This window comes from Parasteatoda tepidariorum, chromosome 6 (assembly GCF_043381705.1).
Source record: "Parasteatoda tepidariorum isolate YZ-2023 chromosome 6, CAS_Ptep_4.0, whole genome shotgun sequence".
Taxonomy (NCBI): Eukaryota; Metazoa; Arthropoda; class Arachnida; order Araneae; family Theridiidae; genus Parasteatoda; species Parasteatoda tepidariorum.
In genome coordinates this window covers 28887741-28911331 of record NC_092209.1, presented here as the reverse complement: position 1 = coordinate 28911331, position 23591 = coordinate 28887741, and the positions used below count along the sequence as shown (strand labels likewise).

General features: G+C 31.9%; 2 protein-coding genes across 8 annotated transcripts in view; both read right to left on the bottom strand.

The window, feature by feature from the left end:
• Positions 1-2002, bottom strand: part of LOC107448327 (sodium-dependent phosphate transport protein 2B) — a 56364-nt gene extending 54362 nt beyond the window's left edge. Inside the window, exon 1 of the mRNA XM_016063477.3 lies at positions 1781-2002. Coding sequence (XP_015918963.1) covers positions 1781-1922 — 142 coding nt within the window. The 5' untranslated portion in view covers positions 1923-2002. The remainder of the gene's footprint in view (positions 1-1780) is intronic.
• Positions 2003-11861: 9859 nt separating this feature from the next.
• Positions 11862-23591, bottom strand: part of LOC107448318 (cullin 2) — a 32219-nt gene continuing 20489 nt past the window's right edge. For 4 of the 7 annotated variants that reach the window (XM_071182147.1, XM_071182145.1, XM_071182149.1 and 1 more), the window contains exons 14-21: positions 22856-22942; positions 20715-20861; positions 18458-18535; positions 17456-17522; positions 15556-15752; positions 14643-14756; positions 14429-14548; positions 11862-12195 (exon numbers count right to left, since the gene is read on the bottom strand). In XM_071182147.1, the coding sequence (XP_071038248.1) occupies positions 12064-12195; positions 14429-14548; positions 14643-14756; positions 15556-15752; positions 17456-17522; positions 18458-18535; positions 20715-20861; positions 22856-22942 (942 nt within the window). In that variant the 3' untranslated portion in view covers positions 11862-12063. The remainder of the gene's footprint in view (positions 12196-14428; positions 14549-14642; positions 14757-15555; positions 15753-17455; positions 17523-18457; positions 18536-20714; positions 20862-22855; positions 22943-23591) is intronic. The other 3 variants (XM_071182151.1, XM_071182150.1, XM_071182152.1) reach the window with 1 other exon arrangement.

The following is a 23591-nucleotide window of genomic DNA, read 5'->3' as shown; positions in this document are numbered from 1 at the left end:
TAAATTCAGGAAAATTTTACTATTTTGGAATGTCTAACATAGTAATGCACCGTAAACATAGAATGCACCGCTGGAGAAGTGGTACTTTTTAATATCAATCAACAAAATTTTCCAAAATTTGGCACTTACTGAAGTGAAAAGTTTCAACAACCTTCAACGAGTGCCGCTGTTACACAGCAAATCAGTCACAACCATTTTGTTTCATTTGAAAGATTACATATACTCTTAATCCGCAAGGTGTAATTCCATAAACTTAACTTTTTTCATAAAAAAAAAATTTGATACTTCGTAATAATAAAATACACAAACTGAAAGTATTAAGTTTTAAAACGAATAATAATCAGTTTTCTATCATTTAATCCCCATTAAAAATACATTTTCATTCCATTATCCCTGAGGTATTACATCAGTGGGTAGATCAACTGTAATTGTTTTGTTTTGGATAACAGACTACGTATTTTGCAGAAGATAAATTCTGTTAAAATGATTGACCTTTAAAAACGTGGCCTGATGGATTTAAAAAAAATACAGTAAATGAACACCTGTTTCTCTACAATTTTTATTAAACGATTTTAATAAAAAAAAACTAGCATTTAAAATTTTACTCATTTATATGAAGCAAATTACAAAATGAACAAATCCAGATACAATTCGGATTTTCATTAAACAGTATGTCATTCATGTTCGAACGGATCGATAAAAAGGCTTGATTTTAAATTTATTTTTACTATCTCAACATAGAGTTACGGTGATGAGAGGTAAATATTAAAGCTGCATATCATCAACTTTTGATATTTCGCATCTTTTGGGAAACATTCATATTATACAGAGATTCACGTCAATTACATATAAGCCGATAAATTAACGATAAATCTGTATTATGAGTGTAAGTTTTAGTTATTGTCTTAGTACATCGCAGCAGTTTTATGAGAACAGTGAAGCAAATTACACAATGAACAAATCCGGATACAATTCGGATTTTCATTAAACAGTATGTCATTCATGTTCGAACGGATCGATAAAGAGGCTGGATTTTAAATTTATTTTAACTATCTCATCTAAGAGTTACGGTGATGAGAGGTAAATATTAAAGCTGCATATCATCAACTTTTGACATTTCACATCTTTTGGGAAACATTCTTATTATACAGAGATTCACGTTAATAAAATATAAGTTTATAAATTTACGATAAATATGTATTATGTGTGTAAGATTTAAATTTTGTCTTTAGTCTACAATGCTTATTTCTGCAGCTTTTTGAGAACAGTGAAGCAAACTACGCAATGAGTAAATCTGGATATAATTCTAATTAATTTTCATTAAACAGTATGTCATTCCTGTTCGATGCGGATCGATAAAGTGGCTCGATTTTAAATTTATTTTTACTATCTCATTTTAGAGTTGCGGAGATAAAGAGGTAAATATTAAAGTTGCATGTTATCAACTTTTGACATTTCACATCTTATGGGAAACATCCTATTATACGGAGATTCATCTCAATAACATGCCGGTAGACGAATATCGATCGACACGAACTCTCGCAGACGACTTTGCGGTGGCAAGATTTCAAACGATTTTTTTTATACACAAAATTGTTTTTAACAAATTGCCATTTTGGAAAGAAAATATCTTGCCAAAATGAAGAATTCCGGATTTAAAAAGAAAATGGTGGAGATTCAAATAGCTTGTGTTCCAATGAAGGATCTTTAGAATCGATTCCTCGAATTCTCCCTCGTGTGTCAAACGATCGAGAGAAAAGATAAGTGATATAATATTTACCTGACCATCTCGGTCCTTGATCACAAATGTCCGGCAAAGCCCAGGGGTCATCGGACACAGGAGAGGACATCATCTTCGTTTCACCATTCTCGTTTACGATGCAGGAGGGAGGAGAAGAATTTTTCTCTCCTTCCATCTTCATCTGCAAACGAACAGAGAATGTGTTCGCTTTCACTCTGCTATGTCGTCATCAGGTAGTTCCTACAGCACATGCGCACTTCCGAGAAGTTGACGTCGTTTTCCACTGCTTCATTTGCGCATCATTTATTTATTTACTTACCGAGCGGAGCGCGGGAGTATTAGAGGGAAAGCTTGTTCTTTTTTAAATCAAGGAATTTAACGCAGCGGCAAAGAGAGGAAGGGATTAAAGACATCGTCATGTACTTTATAGTCCACAGAGTTACAATTTGGGATAGCCTCTGAGGAAATGGATCACTCAAGACCCCATTAAATATTTACCTAAGAATTGAAATAGATAATGATTTTTTTTTTTCGTATTTTAGTTCGAAAAACTAATATTTTTCTAATATAATTCTAACTGTATTTATTATTTAATTTTCAAATTTTCTAGCAGGATGAAGTTGAAAATTTTAAGTTTAAGGTCTCTTTAAATAATCATCTAAAATTGATGGAATATATCTTATTTTCGAATTCTACGATTTGGAGAGCTTTATTTTTTTCGGAAGTGAAAGAAGAAAAATCGAGTCAAATAATTTGGACGATAATGCTTAGATGAAAGATTTAAAATTAAAATTATTTCATAACAAAATAGGAAACTGAACAAGCACCATGAGATTTTTAACTTAACTCCCCATGTAAAAGTTGATTTGATTTCCAAACTATTTTTTACTTTTATTTCAAACGTTTTTTATAAATTTTAAGCTGTTTCTAAAATATTCAATGATATCTAATAAACCGGTCGACCAATTTGTATAAATTTTCCTCAGTAATAACCACATATTATTCTTATGTGAACTGATGCTCAATTAAAAATTTTATTTTATATTTTATAACCGTCGTTTAACAGCCGACGCAATCGTTTTTGGATCTACGACTGCTAATGATCAACTCCATAGCCTTGTAATTTTGAACTCAATTCAGAAAACAAGGGAACTCCTGGATCAAGTTTTGGGAGAAATTTGCCTCCGTGGAAGACTTTTTGGTGGAACTAACCCACATTTGCTTTACACGGAGAGGGAAACCACGAAAGCCTCCCAAGGTTATCTTGTCACAAGGGGACACTAACCCATGATCCGTCTACCACTGAAGATATTTTACGTCAGCACTGTGGTCGGTGCAAGCCGGATGCGGAATTCGTATCGACAAGCCATCGCTGGGATTCGAACCCTGTTCACCTCATTGGAAGGCGAACGCTCTATCCCTTGAGTCATCACGGCTCATTCAATAAAATTGTACAAATTTTTAATACTAAAAAAATTAAAGTTCGTAATTGGAACTCTCTTTCCAAATAAAAAAAAAATGCAAAAGTATTTTCATTCGCAACTTATGAAATGAAAAGCTCATTTATTTTTATACATCACTTAATATATGAGAAATTCGGAACAGAGTAATGTATGAAACGGAAAATAAGATCGAAACACCTTTATATCTATTTTTTCTACGGAAATTTTTTTTCATCACTTGATATACACTCTATAACAAAAAAATCGACGCACCAAGAAGGAGTTATCCGATTGAAACGAAAATTGGTGGATAGGAAGACAATGTACAGAATAGTAAATGATTAAAATTTCAAAACAATTGCATAATTTATTGCAGAGTTACAGTAACAAGTTCAATAAGGTGTTGACCCGCCTCTAGCCTGGATACAAGCTGCCACACGGCGTGGCATATACCGATAAAGCTCCCGCATGGTCTCTTGCGGTATTTCCTGCCAAATTCGATCCAATTGTCGAACGAGGTCATCAACATTCCGTGCCAGATGCAATCGCCTTCCCATCATATCCCAGACATGCTCGATGGGAGAGAAATCTGGTGATCTGGCCGGCCAAGGAAGAGTTTGAGAAGCTTGCAGACAGTTCATAGCAACACGTGTCGTATGTGGTCTGGCATTGTCCTGCTGAAAAACCAGCCCAAGGCGCAGCAAAAGGAACGGTAGCAAAACAGGTCTTAGGATGCCGTCGACGTACCGCTGCGCAGTAAGTGTACCTCTAATGACGACCAAAGGGGTCCGGCTGTCAAAGGAAATGGCACCCCAGACCATAATGCCTTGTTGAGGGCCGGTGTGGCGTACAATAGTGAAGGCAGGATCCCCCCTCTGCCCTGTGCGTCTCCAAACACGTCTTCGATGATCGTCAGGATACAGTTGGAAGCGGGATTCGTTGCTAAAGACTATACGTCCCCAGTCGGCATCATTCCAGCCTGATCTGTTCAAAACATTCATGCATACGAAATTTCAAAGCAATCGGATGATTGCTTCTTGGTGCGTTGATTTTTTTGTTATAGAGTGTATTTTTCACAAATTTGAGTAATGCTTTGGACTAATGGCTGGACGCCGTTAGATAAGAAATCGTGCCGACAATAACTATCAATGATAAGTACTACTTTCAATTTTCATTTTTTTTTTAATATAATTTCTTGAGACAATTTTAAAAATGGTTAGCTTCGTAAGTTAAAGGAAAAGATTTTATTCCTCTGTGACACCTTGCCTTTATTGATTTTCTTACAGGTTTTAGCTTCTCTGTTCTATTTACAATCAAGCACAACAAAATAGCGAATCCTCCTCAGGCGGACATTTATATACATGGTTTTGTATAAAGTGTATTTTTTTAAAAGTCCACTTTCAGGGAAAAAAATTAAGCTTATTTATTTTAATCTCCACAAAACTTTCCTTATCGACGCTAACACTTTCATCGCTTGGTTTCGAATGTTGAAATTTTTAAATTTTTTTTTTTTTTTTGAGAAATATTACGGAAGCATATTTTTGGCAATTTTGAAAAAACCATCCCCTTGTGTTAGCAAAAACGAGCAAATTGCAAATCCCTCCAAGCTTACGTAAGAAAGCCCCATTACCCCTCCGTCCTTGGTATTCGCCAGTAATCTAATTTTAGGCATAAATTCAAATAAATGATGTAAATATACACGAAACAAGATTTACGCTTTGGTTCATCGTATAAAAATTTGAACAGAATATTCTTTAAAAATATTTTATGTATTCTTTCTGTGTTCCAAAATCTCGACCTCTGTAACTTTTGGAAGACATTTTCTCCGATCCTTTCATTTCTCGAATTCAATAGCAAATTTGAAAACAGTTTTTTTTTTTGTCAATTTTCTTTTTAAATTTTAAAAGCAAATTAGAATTAAAGAGATTTCAGCATCTTAAGTAAGCATTGATCCTACCTCTCGTCTTACCTTGTCAACAGAAAACAGCGAATCTCAAATTCTCTCCTTGTAGGTGCTAGCGTAATATTAGTGTGACGCTTATCGTCACTCAAACCTAAAATCACTAGAAAGGGTTAAAATTAGATTTCTAGAACATCTCAAAGTCTTCGATTAAATAAAACTACCGGTGGGGAAATCTCCATCGGCAAATAGTAACTTAAATACGAATAGAGTAATTCAAATAAACAATCAGGTTAAAATCTTACAATGTCACCCCCATCATGGGACTAACTCGAAAACACCAATAACTTTTGGACTAATTACAAAAACTTGACCTTTCCACAAGTTTATAACTTTTTTATGACGCAGAAAATAATAATACAAAAGCAGAGAAATCAAAGTGATCTACTATAGGCAGATACCGAAAATAAACCATGTATAAACTTAAGCAAGAACGTAAAGCCCGGTGGTTGAGCCGTAGCCCTTCGCGCGGTCGTGCCACAGGTCCCTGGTTCGATCCTCGGGCCGGAAAAGGTTGACTCAGCCTTTCATCCCTTCAGTGGGTCAATAAATGAGTACCAAGCATGATTGGGAACTAAACATTGGGGGTTCCGCGTTCGGCTGGCCACCTAACCGGAACATCTGCTTCTGCACCCCAGAGCCCAAGGTCAAGAAAACTGAAATGGGCACAGTAGGCCTTTGCCCTCTTTGGGCTGTCGCGCCACTGAGTTTATAAACTTAGTAAGTCTCCCTCTCCTCCTATTTTAAACAATTTAAAAACTAATGTTATAATGCTAAGTTGATTTAATCGTAAATGCTAATGCTAAAATAGTTTAATTGTAAATAAAATATTATTTACTTCAATTTAAGACGAGTAAATTTCCTTTATTTAATTTAACTATCATAACTATATGATACGGCCCAAAAGCGCCACATTAGAGCGGATTTTAGCTAAAATGTTACTAACATGATCTTTCATGGAGATCTTCAAATATGTTATATCTTCATTTAGTTTCTATAGTTATTATCTAATATTTTACAGATTTGCATTAATTTAAATTCTATACAGAGAATAATACAAATGTTATTCTGAAAAAAGAATGAGAATGCCATTGAAAAACTTTATTCAAAATTTATTTACTCAAAAAAAAAAAAAAAAAATGAAAGTTTTACGAAACAAAATTTTTACATAGAAATTTAGAATTAACTTGTTGAAAAATAGTAGGTTTGTATGACATTTCGAATTACATTTCATAGCATTCGCAACGAATAGATTTATTTCATACTCTGCCGGTTTCTCATTTGCCATTCTATAGAATGTCTAGGAAATGTGTGAAATATGAATTGTTTCACACATTGTATTTCATACATAGTTTTAGGTTTTATTAACAATGCCTAGGCATTCTATAGATTTCGAACTTTGCCGGAACTATACACATTTAAGTCTTTTGCGAAACTAAACTATGTGGTGCAGAAAAAAAATAAAACTTTAACATACATTGACCGATCAATACGTAAAATTAATGTCTGCCTCATTAATAGTTACATATTAATATGTTCCCTAATTACTTTTCCATAAATGTGCGCTATTTCATATTTTTTCATTCAATAGTTTTCTAAAAAACGGCGGTGAATGTGACAACGGCTTTGAACCTTTGTCCCCCCTCCCCCCCAAAAAAGAAGTTTTTAATTGAAATTTTTTTTGATAGATTTGGTGCGACTTCTAATAAAAGTTATTAAGATAAGACGTTCGAGTAAAACTTCTTATTTATGAAGCTTGAGACAAAATAAGGGAGCATTCCATCGCATGAGAATGTTTTAAAAGTAACTGCAAAACTTTAATAACGCATGTGCAAATCGCATTGACGTGTGATTGAAGCACCCAGAGAATGCTCCATAAGATTCACCAGATCTTCAAGACAATGAGGTTCCGCAGTGGACTGATCGTTAAGACACGGTTCCCAACAGATCACCGAAGTCAAGCATCACTGGCTACGGTCAGTGTGCGGGTGGGTGACCACTTGGATCAGCCAGCATAGGGACCGAGGGTGTGCGGTATTGGTCCTCGTTAAACTGTTCTACCGTAAAGTGCTCGACTTCGTGTGCAGGTCGTCGGGCTACCGAAGCGGAGGTGCCATCCCCTCTGCAGAGGATCAAAATTGTGATGGCATGTCTTTGGATCATCCTCAGGGATGTTTCCCAGACCGTCGCCAATAGCCCATTGTGCAGCTCTAGTGTGACGTAAATTAACAACAACAACATCATGACGATGAGCACCAAAATAACAGCATCTTCAGTCCGAGCTCAAAACCAGCTTCATCTTCAAGATATAAATATCAGCTCAGGATGAGCTTAGATTGATCCTGAACTTGCGCTCTATTGTGAGTTTCATCTTTTGCATTTTCATATTTAACTTTTAAGTCTAAGAGTTGGCTTTAGCTTGAGCGCAGTCTTAAGCCTCATTAGTCATTCAATCTTTTTGTTCTTAGCTCTCGTTTAAAAGTTGGAGCTTGCGCATCATCCTCAGTTTGGGCATAATTTTTATCTTGAGTATGAAATGGATCTTTAGCTTGTTTCATCTTGAACTTTGACTTGAAGTTTCATCTTGATGCGATTCATTTTGAACTTCCACTTTAACTTCAGATTCATGTTCAGTATGAGCATTATCCTGCGAATAGGAAGCACGCTCAACGTATAGAAAATAAATGCGTTTATTTCGGATGTTACGTCTTCGATTAATATATAGCCTCATCGAGACGAGCGGAGATCTCCTGTTTCAACTTCAGCTCCTATTTCGGTTTAAAATTCATTTTGAGCCTCAACTTCAGATAGAAATTCATTTTGAGATTCAACTTTAGATCTATTTTCGCCTTAAGCTTCATCTTTAGTAAGTTTAGTTTTTCATCCTCAACTTGAGTTCTACGTTAAATTAGAACTTTTTCTTCTACTTCAGATTTATCTTGAGTTTCAACTAGAGATTTATCTTGAGTTCCAGATTGAGATTTATCACGAGTTTCAACACGAGCTCCATCTTCAAATTCAACTCCTATCTCTAACTTCATCTTGAGTTCCATTTCCCATTTCAACTAAAGCTTTACCTGCCCCCTTGAATATGCAGAGCCGAAGCAATCAGAAGGGAGTGAAACTTATTCTTTGTAATCGTTGATATGTCAATCAAAATTTGTCAACTATTTTTATGCAAGAATTATCAAAATTCATACCTTTTTCTTACATACAACTTTGATAACTTGTAAAATTTCTCCTCCTCCTCAATAATTTCCAGATAGTTATCTCATTTCAAGGGAGAAGGAAAAACTTCCAATATTTTTGTTGGACCTCAATTGCATTTTTTATAACTTTCCACCAATTATTTCCATATATCTTTGACTAACGAGTTTAATTAAAAGTTATGATTTGCAAAGGACTGGTTCATACCTGGGTAAAAGTTAACAATGGAGAATAGTTTAGAATTAAGATAGCAAAAGTTTTCTAATTTCACACTTTACTCACAATCAAAAAAATTACTCACACGCTACACTTTACTTCTTTAAAAAATAAATAAATTATAATATGAAGATATTTTACACGAAAATATACATAACTCTTAATAAGTCCTGGTGGCCAACTATGGAAAAGAGAAACAAACTCCTTGGTTAGATATCCCTGAAACGAGGGATACAATCATAGGGAAAGGAAAATAAAAACCTCTTCAATAATAAAAAAATGCATACGAATTGGAAGAGTTAAAATAATAAAGATCCAAATCCATATTTGAAATTAATTTTTTGCATATTTTATAGCAAAATTATTTTAAAATTTTTATCACCAATCATGATATTTCGCTGCAGTATTTTAATACCCTAAGACTTCATTATTAACTTTGTTTGAAAATAATAGTTAGTCCAGAAAAAATAGCACCCAAATTTTTTTTTCCTTAAAAAAAGGATTGCTATATTAAGATAGTTGCTATATCTCATTTCAAGGGAGAAGGAAAACTTCCTATATTTTTATTGGATAGTTTATTTATTCATTTTTTAATAACCATCGTTGAACAGCTGACCCAATTTTGGGTTTACGACTACCTATGTCCAACTCAGCAGCCTCGTAATTTTGAATCCAATCCAGAAGACAAGGAAACTCCTGGACCAAGTATTGGGAGAAATTAACCTTAGTGAAACTAACCCTCATTTGCGTTACATGGGGACTCTAACCCCTGAGGATATTTTATGTCAGATTATGGTCAGAGAGAGCCGGGTGCGGAATTCATCGCTGGGATTCGAACCCGGTTCACCACATTGGAAGGCAAACGTTCAATCCCATCAGCCACCACGTCTCAGGTTTGTTATACTATTATAGATGATATATGACTTCCCTACCCTCCCTCTTTGTTTTTATTTCATATTTTATAAACAGCCTACCCAATTCTATTAATGTTCAATTCCGTAACCTTGTCCTTTTGAACTCCTCCAGGATCAAACATTGGCTAGTCAACATTTGCGTTACATGAAGAGGAAAACCTCCTCATGGTTAGCCTGATAGCAAGGGGATTCTAACCCTTGATGTGTCTACAACTGAAGATATTTTATCTCTGCCCTACAGTCAATGCGAGCCGGGAGTAGAATCAGGGTGCGTAGCCAAATCTTTCAACAAAAAATAAGCACTTTTTAAGCACTCAAAAGTTTTTAAGCACTATATACATTAACAAAATAATTTTCAAAGACTTTAGATGTTCATAAGAAAATAACTACTTTCTGACAAAAAATTATTTTCTCGATTATATTAGCCGCTATAAAATGATCCGAGAGATTTTTTGGTTCGATATCAGTGGGTGGAAAGAGTTGCACATGAGAAGGCAATAATCTCAGCAAACTTAGCTCAGTAGGCGCACATTCGGACTTTCAAGTATTTCACCAAACTTGTTAAATGATCGGCGTTTTCATACGCTATGGACCGACGATAAGCCGAAATAGATGATGGTTGAATGATTTGTAAAAATGTCGAATAAAACAATGTGAAAAGCACGCTTTTGCACAATACATGGCGAAAATCGACATGGTAACGAAAAAAAATTTCAATTTTGAAAAAGAGAAAATTAAGCACTTTTTAAAAACGCTAAGCACCATGTGAATTCATATCAATCAGCCACTGCTGGGATTCAAGCCCAGGTCACTGCACTGGGAACGAACAATCTATCTCCTGAGAAATCAGGACTCCCCCTTTTGTTTAAGGGAAATGAGGACGATTTGAGGGAAAGAATTGAATTTCTTCTAAACAGGCAAATGAGGCATTTTTACAGATTTATTTCTTCACTCTGATTTGACGGATACCAATTGTCACACAAATAGTTCAGAAGTTATAAGCGTTTTACGTTGTTCAAAAAGTACCATTTTGGTATGTTTATGCATCTGACATTTTTAACTAAAAGAGTGAAGCATTGTTTCATATGTACTTATTCAAACTAAATTAAATGAGACTATACACAAGTCAACAGAACAAAATCTTACAATGAGCGATTGTGTATACTGGGTGTTAAAATTTGTGCGTGAAAAGTGACTTAAATGACGAGAGTGTTGCTGTAAAACACTATATTTTTAATTGAAACATTTGAAGTTATTATTACTTTCAATATACACCTTTCCTCTATCCTTACTATGTTCCATGTGAATTTCCCATCGCTCGAAAGTGTGCTTTTAGATTTTTTCTGCGACCACCTTCATGACGCACGCCACTTTGTCTTCCTTTTTATACAGATTTAACCTATGGTAACCGATAAAACTCGCATTGAGCTAGGTTTAGCGAACAAGGTGGATGGTCTTACTTCGGGATGTTGTACTTGTTAAGGTCTGGTTTCTTAGGACAAGCGCCTTATCTGGGCGTCAGCGCGACGTCAACGTCACGCTGACGCCAACAAAATACTGGTTTGTTAGCTCAAGGCCTGGTTTCTTAGAACTAGCGCCTTATCTGGGCGTCAGCGGAAAGTTGACGTAGAGCTGACGCCATAAAAATACTTTTTTGTTAGCTCAGCGTGAGCAGTCGGTCCAACGCAGACACTATCTCTCATTGCGCATGCGTTAATAACGTAAACAAATATTTATTTTGACTTTGTACTGATTTTGTTATTGTCGACCAGTGTTTTAGAGAACAAATAATGACTTTGTCCAAGAAAAAACACATTATAGCTGAGCTAAATGAAGAGTGCTATGTTTAATGAAGAAGCTATGTTTAATGTCAAAATCAAAATCTTGGCTGATTTCAATGTGCAGTTGGATGTTGTCCGCCATTGCTTCTGTGGTTAACGTCACGCTGTAATCCAACTGCAGTTGAGTTGGACGGTAATTGTAGTTCAAGATGAGCGTACGATGACGGATACTATCAAACTCACAAATGGACCAATCAGAGGTTAGCGCTGATTTCCAGCTGACGGCGTCCTGTCCTAAGAAACCAGGCCTTTAGAAATGTCTTGGCATACAATACAGGATGAGCAGGATACGTTGTCCTGATGGAGAAGTCGTGATCATGTACATTAATAGCAAATAAATTTTTATATGAACAATCCCTTATAATTTCTGAACTATTAGTCCCATCATCTCAGGATCAGTTTAATTCAATTTAGAGACAAAAAATACATTGGAAAAAATGCCTTGCTTGCTTGCCTAGAAGACAAGATCGAGTGAAAAAAAAAAAGATATCGAGTGAACACTTGTGTATGAAAATATAACATAAAAATTGTTTCATCTAATATTGTGATAATTCATTTATTTATCTTTTATATTTGTGCAACATAAAAGAAAAAAACAAAATTCATTTTTACAGTCCATTTACAAAATGGGTAGTATACTCTTGGGAGGTTTTAAAAAAAATGTACAAATCTTAGGATGGCAGTTCCATATGTCAACAACATTGCTTGAGAGAGAGATGATTTGATAAAATATAAATATCTATCATGCAACGTAGCTATATTCATCAGTAGAGTTAGGAGTCCGTTCTATATATTGCTTGTCTATTAAGGCTTCTATGCACTTCTTGATCATAGATATATTCGGTACAAAACGATTTTTTGACTGGCTGATCACCTGGGGAAAAAAAAATACAAGGATTATTTGCCTTATTTTATAAAAACTGTTCCAATAATTGTGGTTTTGTGTACCACATATGAAATATTTGTTTCATAACATAAATATATTTTTCTATATTTAACCTTAGCAAATTAAAATACATGCGTTGAGCAGTTTGCAATCAATGTCATTAATTTAATTAGGTTACTCTAACATGGTACATTTTTGTTAAATAGATAATTTTTAACTAAGAAAAATTGTTGTGATTTAATCACTACTTCTTCAGTGTACTTTTTGTAATCATTTGCGAATTATTAGCTTAGTATGTAAACTAAACTTCTTTTTTTTTAATGTTACTTCCTCAATATGGGGATAACACTATTTTTTTTTCAAAAAGCAGTGCATTACACTACACACTATAAAAAGAAAAATAGTGACTATAGTAGTTCTATTGCTCGTAATGTGACAGCTTCGATCATTGAGAAAGTAAGTTAGATTCTCTTTAAACAGTGAATTAAATGCATGGGTACATCCAATTCAATTCAACATTGCCCAGCCTTGATATGTGATAAGTTGCCTGCAGACATCTGTCATAAACTTTAAACAAATTAAAAAAATTCTGATAAAATTTGGATTAATTTTTGACATTATTAGAGGTAAAAAAAGGGTCTTTTATAAACCAACTTATAAAATAGAGGCCATATAGGAAAAAAGAGACGTACTGGCAGCCAGGCTTTATGACAAAAAACATATCTCTGTTTTCATTCAACAAAGATTACTAATCATTTGTAGTTTTTGGGAAGTCTTTGAAACTGTATTCGGATCAAATGATCAATTTAGGTAATAGCCTAAGTATTGATTGCAGACATACATACATAATGTAAACATTGAATGCAGACACTAAATAAAAGTAAAGGGTGCCCGCAACAGTTTCTCATTGAAGAAATTTCAGTTACTGGTACACAGAACTGCAGTATTTTTAAGAATCAGAACAAATGTAATCAGTGAAAACTGGCTGAATCTTATCAGTATTCTGCATTACAATAAATTCACACAGTATTATATAAGATAAATGCATTAAATTTAAATTTGTTAACCGTTAATGCTTAACTATAATATATTTGGTCATCTGTTAATTATACTTTCAATTTTTCAAGCAAATTATATCCAAGTCTCTTAAATCATAACTTCTTAAACTATTTGCATGATGTATTTCACAAAAAAGACAACAAATTTTTATATTAGGTAAAATAATTAAGGATTTCGTAAAGAACAATATTTATGCAAAATTTTAAACTTTAAAAATTACAAAATATGACTTAAGCAATTTACACATTGTTAAATTTCTAAATTGGACACTTGATATAATGGTTTATAATTTTAAACTAATTTTTCAGTTGAAAAATTTATAAAGCTATATAAAAAAAGACCAATAATATCAGTGAATATTCTCATAAGGAAAGGATGATATTTTACAGAAAAGGTTTTTGTTAATAATTTTTAATAAAACAGTATATTTTTTCTCTAATTACAATGCTTATCTGGAATTGAAAATAAAAGCATATTAAGAGAAAGGATTTGAGGTATAGCAAACAAGTCGTACAATGATCAGCTTTTTTTAAAATTTTATTTTGTTGTTTAAGACTAAACTAATCTCAGTGGTGCGACAGCCCATAGAGGGCCAAGGCCTACTGTGCCCATCTCAGTTTTCTTGACCTTGGGCTTTGGTGTGCAGAAGACAAAACTAAATTAACTGTTTAAGACAAAACTAAATTAACTGTAAGAGTAACTGTTTAACAGCATGAAACACATTTGTGTGTACTTAAACATAACTGTCTTCTTAATAATGAAATCAAATATTTTCAATAGTGCAATACTTTGTATTAAATGATCACTAAATTTTTTATGTAAAATAATCTTTGAAAATTTTTAATGCATCAATGAGGCGAAAAAAAGTTTAAGTAGATACTTATTGGTATAAATTGAAGGAAATTTGAGCACCAGAAAATTTGTACCAATGATTTCACAAGGGAAAAAATGATAATAAAGATTTTTAAGTATTTCAAAACTGAATTAAGTACTTTCTTTTGATTTTTAGTTTACTTAAATCACTGATCTTTCCTTGACTTGTTATCATTTAAATAAGAAACCAAACACACATGAAGGGACAACTTGTCAATGTTATTTTATGCTGGTATGCTATCTTATGATCAGCTGGTACTCTAAAAGTGACAATAAAAAAAAATCATACTTCTTGTATTAAGGCATTGTGGCGCAAGACTTTGCGAGCCTTCATGATGCGGACGATTGCAGCTTGCAGATAAAGTTTCCTATCTTCATCCACCGACACATGAGTCTGTTCAACTTCTTGCTGTGAGGAGGAAAGAAAATAAATGTTAAACAAGAGTGAGGTGTGCAAACATGCTAGCTTGGCTGTATACACCAAAAGCAATCATTCCACTTACATCAACACATACCTGAGTGGTCTCTTTCTGAATAACTGCCACTAATTTAAATTTAGTCCTTTTATTTGAATAATCTTTATTTAAGCTAAAACTACTTTGAGAGTCAATTTTTTCCTAAAAAAAAAAAAAGAATTTTGTTATTAGTATGGTTTTTAAATACAATTTTTATTTAAAAAAGAAATTGCAAGGTTCATAATCATTCTTGATTTAGATTACAACTTTCAAAAATATTGCCCGAATAAAAAGAAAATTACTTTACACAGGGTGCATAGCCAATTTTTTCAACAAAAAATAAGCACCTTTAAAGGACTCAAAAAATATATACATTAACAAAATAATTTTTAAAGACTTTACATGATCATGATAAAATAACTAGTTTCTGACTAAGAAAACTTTTCTTGATTATATTAGCCAACATAAAAACATCGAAAGATTTTCCGGCTTGATTTCAGAGGGCGGAGAATAAAGCCTGAAATTGAGAATATCTTGCAAAATGCAGCAGAGTTGCACATGAGAGTACTAGAATCTCACCAAACCTAGATCAGTAGACGCACATGTAAAATGATAGGTGCTTTCATACGCTATGGACCGATGAGACGCCGAAATGAATTGTGGTTGAATGAACTGTGAAAACGTTGAATAGAACAATGTAAAAAGCACATTTTTGCATGATACGTGCTGAAAATCGATACGGAAAAGAAAAAAAAATCGTTTTCGAAAAGGAAAAATTAAGCACTTTGAAAAACGGAAATCGAAAATAAGCAATTTTTAAAAATGCTACGCACCATGTTATATACATTAAAAAAATAACATAAACACGCTAATAGTATTTCTTTAAATGAATAACCATTGACAAAAGAAACATGTAAAACAATAAGATATTGAGAGATAAATGATTAAAATGCATACTCACAGTATTTGAGATCAAAAGTTTTGATTCTATAAGACTTTGTATCTGTTTACTCAACTGCTCATCACTCAGTTTTGTATTTTCTTGTATGTCTACATAGGAGAGGGAATCAGTTTTCTCATAAAGCAGCAATATAGCCATTTGATAAGTACTCATGGTGACTATGTATGCTTTCTTTAGGTAACCCAATTTCAATTCAGCTACAAGAAAAAGTAACATACTATGTAAGAATCTGAGTCAAAATGAAAAAATATTTTGCATTAGGTAGATTCATTAACACCTTTTGTATTCAGAACATGCTAAAAGAAATACAACCAAACATATAAGTCATCTAAATTTTTTTAAAAGCAAAAACGAAATTCTAGACCATATTTCTGTCTTCCACAGCAATATTTCAACAAAAATAAAACATTTTTAATTAAATAAGTATCGAAACTAGAAAATATGTCAAAAATTACACTTAAGGGGACCTAATTTCAATTCAGGTTCAAGAAAAAACAATATATCATATCAGACCCTGATTCAAAATGTAAAAATGTTCATTCATTAACAATTTTAATCAGAGTTCCCAATTAATTCAAGAAATGAAATTTCCTGATTTTTCTAAAAAAGTGTCAGCAGAATTCTAGATCACATTTCTATTATACACAGCAATATTTCAACAAAAATATAACATTTTTAATTAAATAATTATTGAAACTAGAAAATATGTCAAAAATTACTTTAGGTGACCTAATTTCAATTCAGGTTCAAGAAAAAACAATAACATGTGAGACCCTAATTCAAAATAGAAAAATGTTCATTCATTAACAATTTTAATTAGAGTTCCCAATTATTTCTAGAAATGAAATTTCCTGATTTTTCTAAAAAAAATTCAGCAGAATTGTAGATTACATTTCTATTATACACAGCAATATTTCAACAAAAATATAACATTTTTAATTAAATAAGTATCGAAAGTAGAAAATATGTCAAAAATTACACTTAAGGTGACCTAATTTCAATTCAGGTTCAAGAAAAAACAATATATCATGTGAGACCCTGATTCAAAATGTAAAAATGTCCATTCATTAACAATTATAATTTGAGTTCCCAATTAATTCCAGAAATGAAATTTCCTGATTTTTCTAGAAGAGTGCCAGTAGAATTCTAGATCACATTTCTGTTATACACAGCAATATTTTAACAAAAATATAATATTTTTAACTCAATAATTCATTCATCAACATTCAAATTTATATTTTGTAAGAAGCAAAATTCAACTAGACAAAGGTTTAACAAGCAAATTTTATAAAACACAAGTATATAAATTATACATTAAAGCAATATTTTGCACAAGAACTTGAAAAATTATAATACAAACCAAAATTAATTTATACAGAAAACTTAGTTTTTGAAAACAATCAAAACCAGCTTAATAAATATCATTGTTGAACTGCAATTTGAAATGAAACTTTCTTAGTAAAAAGTATTTTCGACAAATTAATATTTAAATTATAACAAAACTGAGTAAATGTAGCTGTATTGCAGCACAATTTTTTATATATATTAGACTTATTTACTTTGAACCTTAAATGCTACCTATTGTTACTGAGAATTTAAATATTGGATATGTTCCAGGTTAATTAGATTTTCAAGATCTCAGCTATTTTTTAAATGTCCTACCCCCAAATTTCCAATCCTTCATTGACTATCTCCTTATAATCGAATTCCTGACAATTCGAGATTTGGATTTTCTGATCCTTTGTAAATGTTGTTTGACTTGTAATAACTAATTTTCACTATAAATAAAATCAGATTTGAGATTTACTAGGCAAAAGATTTAAGCCTGCATGGTTACAGAATGCCATTTATAGGTCAACATATCAATTATATACAAGTTTACCATCACAGAGATACTTACCATTACAGAGATGGTGTAGCCACGTGAGTTTTCTACCATTAAATCTAGTATTGTAGAAGTTCTCAAACTAAGAAATAAAGTCACATAAATATACAGAATAATAATAAAGAATAATTGATAGCATTAGAAGTTAAGCAAGTTATAAATGCAAATAAAAAAATTAGTAAAATTCATCAGAATAAAATATTATTATTAAGTAAAATGAATTGAAATAAGCTAGACAAAAAACAGATAGTTTTATTAGTTTTGCAGATCACTAGTGATTTCATTTTTAGTGACAAATACAAACACGTCACAGCAGTTTTGTAAAAGGGGGGGGGGGAAAGAAAAAAAGATGAACTTAGCACAGTAATTTAAAAAAAGTTTTTATAAACTGCAATAAAAATTACTATTTAAAAAAATTATTTGATCATAAAAAATATTTTTAAGTTGGTTTAAGTCTTATTTAATCACATTTAATAATTTCATTATAGTTAATATATCAGTTGCTTCAAAGCTTCATTACTTATTGAACCCACAAATGCTATAATTTCTTACTAAATGCCTGATTGGAGATTTAATATTCTGCTTAAAAATTGTAATTTAGTTTCATTAATTTTTTCTTTTTATTATAAGAAACTCATATTACACAAATTTTGAATTTGTCAAAAGAAAAAAAAACTATTCTGAAAGGACTTCTAATGAGAATCCTTTTAAAAAATTCTGTGATTATTTTGTTAATTGGATTAAAATTATTTAAATAAACTTTACAAAGGGATAAATTCAAATATTTCTAACAACTAATTTCTATGAAACAAAATTTGCTATCCTCCTCTAAAAGTAGTAATTAAGTATATAACCCATAATTTACCCTATTAAAATTTTATGGTAAGAATGTAATTAATCAAGTTGAAATTAAGCACGGAAAGCAGAAATAAGCGGAAGAGTAGTATGCCTGCAAACATTTGTTATCCCTTTTCCGAGATGAACACAAATTAAATATCAAAAATATAGCGAATTTACCTTTTGTACACTCTTTTCAAGCTCTAAGGGAATGGCAAAAGGTGAAATAGCTGTTTGACCAAGTGGCCAGGCACCTGCCTAAAGAACAATTATAATTATTACACAATATGAACAGTAAAAAATGTTTTATTAGCAAGAACTTTACTAAACTCAGTGGCGCGACAGCCCATAGAGGGCCAAGGCCTACTGTGCCCATCTCAGTTTTCTTGACCTTGGGCTCTGGGGTGCAGGAACAGATGTTCCGGTCAGGTGGTCAGCCGAACGCGGAACCCCCAGTGTTTAGTTCCCAAGCATGCTTGGTACTCATTTATCGACCCACCGAAGGGATGAAAGGCTGAGTCAACCTTGCCCGGCCCGAGGATCGAACCAGGGACCTGTGGCACGACAGCGCGAGGCGCTACCGCTCAGCCACCGGGCGTCAGCAAGAACTTTAAGGCAACTGAAAAACTATTCATGTATTAAGTATATACGCCAATAGTTTTATACAGTGGAATCCTGATTTTATGTTTTTCATCGGAATACTGTAAAAAAACGAGCAAAGCAGGATAACATAAAATCATGATGAAAAATGTAAGTATGTTTCTCAAAAATTGAAACTTATGAGATGAACTACTAAACAAAATGTGTTATCTTTACATGTTTTTCTAAATAATTTCAATCACGTCGCTCTCAATACTTACTATTGTTTGCTTTATGGTTTACATTTGCAAATGTTTCAGATTTTTAATGCTTTGAAACTCTATATCAGTTGTAGGTATATCCTTCAAAATGTTTTCCTCATCTTCATCGTTTTCACCACTATCATCAGAAGCAGGCATTAGATCAGATATTAAAGGAATGAAAGAGTAATAGGGTGCATGTTGCAGTTGATATAAGCATCATCGACTTCGGAAGATCTTCAGATGTGCAATTTTATTCCTAAGGGCCCATGTTCCTGTAGCAACTGAGAAGCAATTAACCCCGAGAAGCTTCACGAAACCCATCTGTAATGCATTTGAGTCGACACTGTCCAATGAAGAAAAAGAAATGATTACCTAACAAATTGTTTGGTGTAACGTTTTTCAAATTATTGGATAGTTAAAAGATTGAAGTTTTGTGAGAAAAAATTTCACTGGCAAATATTACAATTTAAGCTACCATACTTCCTTTCCACTCTTGTAGACAAAAAGACAAGATAGAACAGGAAGTATGTGAGAAAAGCGACAAAATAAATCTCTTTTTTTAGAAAGAAGAAAAAAAGATTTTGATCTGTTTGAAAAACATATAAAGCGGGATTTTCTCAAAAAGGGTAACGTAAAGTCTGGAATAATTCAACATTATCGGTATGGTTAATTTTCACGGACTAGCAGAAAATGATGTAGGAAGTCAGATAACGTACGATGCGGACAACGTAAAACCGGGTATTCAATGCTTTAAGCATATGAGCAAAAACTCCAGAATGTTTAGAGGAAATGGTTTTAAACAATTACCAAAGGTTTTATTAAACTCCTTTCTAGACTATAAAGTGAGAAAGATAATAATATCAGAAAATTATCACCATTGATAAGATTTTTTTTTCTTCTTTTAGTTGGTTAGCAACAAACTCGTTTGAGGAAATATTTTGGCAGAACAATGTAAAGTGCTCCTTTGTTGGCTATTCAATTGTCCAACATAACAGAAATAAAATACAAATGCTGCCACCAGGATTACTGCATTTCCATTTTTATTGATTCTATATTCACAAATAACCAAATTTAGTTAAAATGTAGTACATCTGTGAGATAGAACTGCGAAATCCTAAATAATATTTAAGGGCAGCAAAAACTATTTAATTGACTTTAGCTGTAAATTTTCTTCGTGAATTATTTCATTTGTTAATATTTTTAACTTTAAATTTAATTACCATTTGTTAAATAGAATTAGTTTTAATTGTTTCGGGCTTCTGGTATCTTTTGAAGTATTTAAAAAAAAAGTATTTTGGAGTCTGTGAAAGCAATAGCTTTATAAGCCAAGTTTTCATTTATTACATTTTAGCAAGATTAGGAGAAAATAGCATTAACAATTCTCTTTGCTGCAAATAAATGAATTATAATTTGATTTGAATGCCCTGAAACTCCTAATAATTTCATCGAATATATTTTTTCTTTTCAGGGCGTTTATTTCAATGAGCACAAATGCAAAATTTTAAAAGAGGATTTATACATTATGAGTAAAAATCTAAAATTTATGAGTCATGACTTTTGTTTGATGAATATGGGATGAGGTGAAAGACACTTACTTGTAAAACGGAGATACTGAAATTAATTCCAAGATCGACATTTTCATCCCTCAAATACTGATTAAAGCGTCCTTGAAGATCACCACTCACACTCACATCTGTGAACATTCTATGGAGTTTGCTGGTGAACTCATAACCACAAGCTTGCTGTTAAAAAGAATAAAAAGATATTTAGATTAACCAAAAACTTTTTGTCGAAAAAATTTAAACTTTGCAAACGATAATTTTTGTCAGGATAATGAACAATATCACTATACAATTTTCCCAAAACATAACAAATAAATAAAACTATTAAAAAAATTTATAAATACAATAAAAGCTTGACTATCCGTAAAAGATAAGAACTATCGATTTCTGTAGAAACGATAATTCTGGAGGACTTTAAATCTCGATTTTTGACATTATCAGACATGTGATAGTTGGAAGAGATAATTATCAGAAATTTTTTCTCAATGTGCAGTTTTCTTTATTTTAGTACTTAATTTTTCTCTCATAATTACTTGATTTTTCAGTCATTTTTATGCACAAAAGCAACATTTACAAAATTGAAACAGAGAAATTTTTTCTTTATCAAATAATAAGATCGAAACACGAATTTATGATGGTATTGAGTGTGGTGGAAAGTAATTACTGAAACATGCGATTCGAGATTTTTATGTTGTAATGTCATGTTAAAAATTAATTTTATCTAATTGTAGTCAAATGAAAAAAGGGCGTTAATATATCACATTGATTAAACAATTTTTCAGTTCCAAATCGGAATTTTCAACAAAATTGCTTTAAATTCCAGACATTTTTTTAAATATCATGTTTTACATTTTTAACGCCAAAAATTTCAGTTTTTGATACTACTATATATACTGAAAAAATGCTATATTAAAATAAAAACATTTATAAAAAATAATGGTTTATTTAACTCTCCTTTTATAGATGCATGATAAAAAAAAGGAAACAAAATTAAAACAGTTAAAGGTAAGGAATAATTAAGGTTATGTTTTTTTATTTTCATGTGTAACAAAAGAGTTGTGTCATGTACTGATCAAGAGATGATGAGTTAGTGTGCATTTAACTTTTGTGTATGGTTGTTTGTTTACTGAAAGCTTTGACCAATCTTTCATATGAAAGCGTGGAGTTTTTGATTCCCACTAGAGATATTGAAAATGAAAGAAACATTTGAGATATATTACAATTATTAATCGAAAATTTTTTCAGCTTAAGTTCATTAGACAACTATTCCATTAGACAAAAATCCACGGCATAACATTAGACAATTTTTTTTCATTCCAGACATTAACTTTCTTTTTACTTTAAAACTGTCTGAGGTTTTGCCAGTCGTCATCTTCATTGTAAGTTCTGTAGTTGTTATAAGTTTTAAATCGGTTTTAACTTAGCGTTTTAGTCTAGGGGACATTCCCTTATCACCTTGCAAAATAGAAAGGACAGCATTTAGTAAAAGTTTCGAAGAAATTATTTAAATCATTATTCTCTTTGATGTTAGCATACAATAAATGTAAAACACCTTAAATCCTTTTTGAATGAAAAAAGAATGACACGATCCCCCTAAATTCTTATCGTAAGTCCTAGGTGGTAATAATTTGCAGTCATTCATAACCTCCATAACTTTCTTTTCGATACAATAAATTTATCAATCATACTTTTCTTGTTTGAAAATTGTATTCAATTTAAACAAGTGGTTATCTTATGGCATGTTACTTTTTGAAAATGGCAGCAATGAACGGCATGCCATTTTTAATACATTTTTCACCTATTAAGAACCTAGAAAAAACATTGAGTTAGCAATAGTTTTTTGAATAGTTACCAAATTCTTATTAAAGCATAGCTTTGTTAAAATTGGTCAAGTATTTTTCAGATATAAGTTAATTATCATAGTATTTTTTAGCGCTTCCAATACAGTGACCTCAGATTATAGCGACAGTTTTTGCATAGACTACGAGGATCGTTTTATCAAGCGTCGACTGTAGTATCTGCGAGACCTTCTTACATTAGTGTACTAATATGTTTTACATATCAATTTAATAAAATTTCTCCATTACTGAACAAAAACCTTCTGAAAAAAATCATTTATACAAAAATTAAATAGGAAAAAATTGCTAAATTAAATGCTATATTGCACCACTCACTTTTAATTTGTTTATCATAGTCTCTTCAGCATCCATAGACATAGATTGAGCATAAATTAATCTCTTCGCCAGCATCCTGGCATAAAACTAAAAAAAGAAAAATTTTGAGAAATGATGAAGAAAAAAAAAACACATACCTGCCAACTTTTACGCATTTGGCATAAAATTTTATTTCTATATTTAAAGTGGTAGTAAAATGTATGCTTTCTACATACATCCTTGCATTTACAAACTTAATTTATAATCTTTTTGACCACCACTATTTTTAAAAAAATTAATTATATAAAATAATATGCAATACTATTATGATAGTCCGCATGAGCAGTTTCAAAATACAACGTATGCTTCTGCCTAAAATTGTAATTTAAATTCTATTTTAGTACCATTGGGGAAAATCCTCCTCGAAAGGATTGAAAGTTGGCAGGTATGAAAACATGATGAATAAAAAATTCCTTGCAAACACTTTACAATCGAAAGAAAAACATATACAATAGCATGCATTGCCGATGAAATCAAACAGCGCAAAAAATATTGCACAAAACAATAAAAATCAAATATACAAAATTTTCTTTAATTACTGAATCTCTAAAATTGGTTTTAAAAAAATCAATTATTTAAATATAGTGATAAAAATAATATTTCAATACCAAAAGAAGGTCAAATTTACTAAAAAATATTAATTTCTTCAATTTTGAATTTGATTAAAAATATAATTTAAAAATTACAAATGGTAAAA